The 5,169-nt window shown below is 48.7% G+C and overlaps 3 protein-coding genes across 3 annotated transcripts in view; all 3 read left to right on the forward strand.

The window, feature by feature from the left end:
- Window positions 1-694, forward strand: part of TbgDal_IX3270 (hypothetical protein, conserved) — a gene marked incomplete at both ends in the record, with an annotated part of 1,408 nt that extends 714 nt beyond the window's left edge. The window contains one exon of the mRNA XM_011778220.1: window positions 3-694. Coding sequence (XP_011776522.1) covers window positions 3-694 — 692 coding nt within the window. The remainder of the gene's footprint in view (window positions 1-2) is intronic.
- A 423-nt stretch (window positions 695-1,117) lies between these two features.
- TbgDal_IX3280 (arginine kinase) lies at window positions 1,118-2,230 on the forward strand (the record flags this gene model as incomplete). The annotated part of the gene is made up of 1 exon (XM_011778221.1): window positions 1,118-2,230. The coding sequence occupies one exon, from the start codon at window positions 1,118-1,120 to the stop codon at window positions 2,228-2,230; it is 1,113 nt and encodes a 370-aa protein (XP_011776523.1).
- A 688-nt stretch (window positions 2,231-2,918) lies between these two features.
- Window positions 2,919-4,445, forward strand: TbgDal_IX3290 (hypothetical protein, conserved; the record flags this gene model as incomplete). Its single annotated transcript, XM_011778222.1, has 1 exon — window positions 2,919-4,445. One exon carries the CDS (start codon window positions 2,919-2,921, stop codon window positions 4,443-4,445), a length of 1,527 nt encoding a protein of 508 aa, XP_011776524.1.
- Between the last annotated feature and the right edge of the window lie 724 nt (window positions 4,446-5,169).

Below are 5,169 nucleotides of genomic sequence, written 5' to 3' on the forward strand. Positions count from 1 at the left end.
TTTTTGGTACGGGCGTCTGGCGTGGTTATTAAACAACAGCGGCCTCCTCCCTTTCCCTGTGGTGCCTGTGCAACCTCCCGAGTACGCCGCGAGAAGACAGCGCCGCAACAAACATTTGCTCTCCCGTGATGGGTTTGTTTCAGAATTATTTGGGCATGGAGTACTTCCTGAAAGCTTCACTACCGTGTTTCCTTGCGAGACAATCACCGTCCCTGATGCCCTTCGCAAGTACCGCCCGTGTGTTGTGCTTGTGGAGCCGCATGTCGATAGGGACTGGTTGTGCGATCTCCGCGGGTTTTATACAACGAGGGAGGTGGTGTTGCTCGGGTCCGTAGACTCGCCAGCGATGTGCTCGTTTGGTTTTCCTTTTTTGTCTTTCGGCGTTATGGCCGGGCCCACTACCTATTGGGCATACAATGAGGCATTACAACGAGTGTCAGCAGCCGAGAGAATTCAAATGCCTGTGGATCCACCACACGTGTCACAGGGCTATGCGCGCCGTCCAATCGACAATATATCGTCCTACCTGATTTCTCCAAACGACTGCTATGCGTTCAGCTACCAGCATCGATGTCTTTCCTTCATTCGCAAGGAATGCCCTATTTCCAGAGGGCGGTACACAGAAGCAGTATGCAACACGTCACCAGAGCTTTGTCCCTCGAATATGGTTGCCGGTGAGAAGCACCAAATATGAGTTTCACGGGGCATCAAAACTATAAAACACCAAAAAGTATCGACTTTTCATTAGCCCCTCTCCCAGTAATCCGTGCATTTTTTTTTTTGATACACCTGTCAATTAATGCGTGTTTCCGGTACCACATCGGGTGACAGTCATCGAAAAAACTGGCGATGCAAGTGACGAGATATTCTTCATTCACCGGCCGTACCCAAAGCGATTAAAGAAAAGAAGTTATAGCGGCAATGTGGCAAAAAAAAAAACAACAGCTAAATTTTAGAAAGCACAAAAAAAATTAACCAGTGCACGCTGAAAAGTGTGGATTAACTTAACGTTTGTTCAGCGCGTATGTTCCCTCCTTTTCCTACTGCAACGCCACCGTTTTTATTAGTTTCTACGAAAAGCTAACAAATATCTACCAAACAAGAAAAAAAATTAAAGATGGCTACCCGCGACGTCGCTGCCGAGTTGGAAAAGGCCTTTGCGAAACTGCAGGCTGCAAAGGACTGCCACTCGCTGTTGAAGAAATATCTGACAAGTGATGTCTTCAAGAAGCTAAAGGACAAGAAGACGAAGTTGGGTGCTACCTTACTTGATGTCATTCAATCTGGTGTACAGAACCTCGATTCCGGTGTTGGTTTATATGCACCAGACGCAGAAGCCTACACTGTGTTTGCCGACCTCTTCGATCCCGTCATTGAGGATTACCACAACGGCTTCAAGGTAACGGACAAACAACCACCAAAGGATTTCGGTGACTTAAATACGCTGGTTGACGTTGATCCGGAAGGTAAATATGTCATTTCCACCCGTGTGCGCTGCGGCCGCAGTCTCGCCGGTTACCCATTCAACCCATGCCTAACGAAGGAGCAGTACGAGGAAATGGAGTCACGTGTGCGGGAACAACTGAGCACAATGACAGATGATCTGCAAGGTACTTATTATCCGCTTTCTGGCATGACGAAAGAAACACAACAGCAGCTAATTGATGACCACTTCCTCTTCAAGGAGGGCGATCGTTTCCTGCAAGCTGCCCGCGCATGCGAGTATTGGCCGACTGGTCGTGGTATCTACCATAACAATGACAAGACATTCCTCGTGTGGGTGAATGAAGAGGACCATCTGCGTATCATTTCCATGCAGAAGGGCGGGAACTTGAAGGAGGTCTTCGGCCGTCTTGTGAAGGCAGTGAACATCATTGAAAAGAAGGTGGAGTTTTCTCGTGATGACCGACTTGGTTTCCTGACGTTCTGTCCCTCGAACCTCGGCACGACGATCCGCGCAAGTGTGCACATCAAATTACCGAAACTTGGTGCTGATCGCGCTAAACTTGAGGAGGTTGCTGCAAAATATAACCTTCAGGTACGTGGGACAGCTGGTGAGCACTCTGACAGCCCTGACGGAATTTATGATATCAGCAACAAGCGCCGCCTCGGCCTATCGGAGTATGAAGCCGTAAAGGAAATGCAAGACGGTATCCTTGAGCTCATCAAACTGGAGAATCGGGCTGTCGTAACCGATGGCGCCAAACCATTTGGTGGTTCGAACTTGTAGGGTTCTTTCCTTTCTTTCATACATTTCCCCTCTTAATTTTCTTCTTTGTTGACCTTTTTGCTTTATTTGCTGCTGATATCATTGTTATGGTCTTTTTTAAAATTTTGGAAACGTAATTAGGTGATGATTGCCTTTGCTTCCGGTGGCTCCACTACTTGCTGAGTGACTTGATTGTTGTTACTTGTATTTTTTAAAAAAATGTGTTGGAAGATGCGTATGCGTGTATGTGCATGTGTTCTTCACTGTAGCACCATGCTGGTCTACTCCGCATAATTCTACGTTGGGGGAAGAATTTGAGGCACGTGAAAGAATTTGTGAAGTTATTGGTGTGTACAAGTAAAAGGATTCAGAACAGGGGCCTGTATGGGGGGGGGGGTGAACGCGTGTCCACGCCACTGTTGCCGAAGTGTCTGCCCTGCTCTTCTACCAAATTTCCTGAATCGTATTTGTGTCGAACTGCTGTACGCAACTGTTCCGATTGCGCTTTTCGAATCCTCTCTTGTTAGTGTGTCTGATGTAGAACTATTCCATTGTTTTGTTGCTAACATATTATTATTATTATTTTTGCGATTTGTCATATATACGAAATTTTTTTCTTTTCATGCTTCTCCTCTGGTACGGGTAAGGGCACTAGGCAAGTGCAAGACCATTGCAAGTGGCATTTCAGGTTTGCGACTCGCAGTGGGCTATGTTTTGTTGCACCTTCACTCAAGCCTGCCGTGCCCAACCTGGTGGCGTACCCCGACTAGATGTGAGTACTGTCAAAAGAATGTTCCCTCCAGCGCAGGTAGCGCAATGGCCGCCGGGATATCTTCCGGCGTGTGGCGTCGCACACTTCCTGAGCCCCGATGGCGTCCCACTTGCTGATGTGATTGATTGCCACCGCGACATGAGGGCAGACCGCCGTTGCCAGCTTCAGCGGGATTTTGCTGCAGATTATACGATGTGGTGCCGGGCAACATTAATGGACTTTGTACGTCGCCTTAACGAGAGGGACCGACGTCGCATGAAGCGTTTTTGTATGCGCGACCGAACTATGCATGATGCTGAAGTGCGCGAGTTGCTCGGTCTTGCCCCATACGTAGCCCCACGAGCACAACCGTCGCAGGAAACTGTCGGTACTAGCGCGGCACCCAAATGGGGGAGTTGTTACGAATTCACCCCTTTTGCTGTGACACAAGGTCACGCCATGCTTCCCGTGTCGCAGTGCAACGGGCCGGACGCACGCATGTACTTATCAACATTCCCACAGATAAGAAACATCATGCATACAGAGTTCGACAGCATGGGGCCCGCACGTGCCATAGCACTTCTCTCCGGTGATGATTTCTTTCCGACAGCTGAGTGCCTTCAGGAACTGGTGTTGTACCTCCGGAGCCGGGTGGGCGAAATTATCGCTGCGGAAAAGGCGTTTCGCGGTTCCTCCCTGTCCACTGAGCGCGGTAGGGATGCCAATGATGGAGACCAGCATGAGGCCGATGCCGGTCAACCGTTCTCTCTTGATACACCTGTTGTTTCTTTTTTTGGTAACGGGCGTCTGGCGTGGTTATTAAACAACAGCGGCCTCCTCCCTTTCCCTGTGGTGCCTGTGCAACCTCCCGAGTACGCCGCGAGAAGACAGCGCCGCAACAAACATTTGCTCTCCCGTGATGGGTTTGTTTCAGAATTATTTGGGCATGGAGTACTTCCTGAAAGCTTCACTACCGTGTTTCCTTGCGAGACAATCACCGTCCCTGATGCCCTTCGCAAGTACCGCCCGTGTGTTGTGCTTGTGGAGCCGCATGTCGATAGGGACTGGTTGTGCGATCTCCGCGGGTTTTATACAACGAGGGAGGTGGTGTTGCTCGGGTCCGTAGACTCGCCAGCGATGTGCTCGTTTGGTTTTCCTTTTTTGTCTTTCGGCGTTATGGCCGGGCCCACTACCTATTGGGCATACAATGAGGCATTACAACGAGTGTCAGCAGCCGAGAGAATTCAAATGCCTGTGGATCCACCACACGTGTCACAGGGCTATGCGCGCCGTCCAATCGACAATATATCGTCCTACCTGATTTCTCCAAACGACTGCTATGCGTTCAGCTACCAGCATCGATGTCTTTCCTTCATTCGCAAGGAATGCCCTATTTCCAGAGGGCGGTACACAGAAGCAGTATGCAACACGTCACCAGAGCTTTGTCCCTCGAATATGGTTGCCGGTGAGAAGCACCAAATATGAGTTTCACGGGGCATCAAAACTATAAAACACCAAAAAGTATCGACTTTTCATTAGCCCCTCTCCCAGTAATCCGTGCATTTTTTTTTTTGATACACCTATCAATTAATGCGTGTTTCCGGTACCACATCGGGTGACAGTCATCGAAAAAACTGGCGATGCAAGTGACGAGATATTCTTCATTCACCGGCCGTACCCAAAGCGATTAAAGAAAAGAAGTTATAGCGGCAATGTGGCAAAAAAAAAAACAACAGCTAAAGTTTAGAAAGCACAAAAAAAATTAACCAGTGCACGCTGAAAAGTGTGGATTAACTTAACGTTTGTTCAGCGCGTATGTTCCCTCCTTTTCCTACTGCAACGCCACCGTTTTTATTAGTTTCTACGAAAAGCTAACAAATATCTACCAAACAAGAAAAAAAATTAAAGATGGCTACCCGCGACGTCGCTGCCGAGTTGGAAAAGGCCTTTGCGAAACTGCAGGCTGCAAAGGACTGCCACTCGCTGTTGAGGAATATCTGACAAGTGATGTCTTCAAGAAGCTAAAGGACAAGAAGACGAAGTTGGGTGCTACCTTACTTGATGTCATTCAACCTGGTGTACGAACCTCGATTTCCGGGGTTGGTTTAAATGCCCCCCAACCCCAAAGCCTACCCTGGGTTTGCCGACCTCCTCGAATCCGTCAATTGGGGATAACCCAACAGGCTTTAAGGGAACGGAAAAACACCCC

Source organism: Trypanosoma brucei, chromosome 9, assembly GCF_000210295.1.
Source record: "Trypanosoma brucei gambiense DAL972 chromosome 9, complete sequence".
In the NCBI taxonomy this organism is placed as follows: Eukaryota; Euglenozoa; class Kinetoplastea; order Trypanosomatida; family Trypanosomatidae; genus Trypanosoma; species Trypanosoma brucei.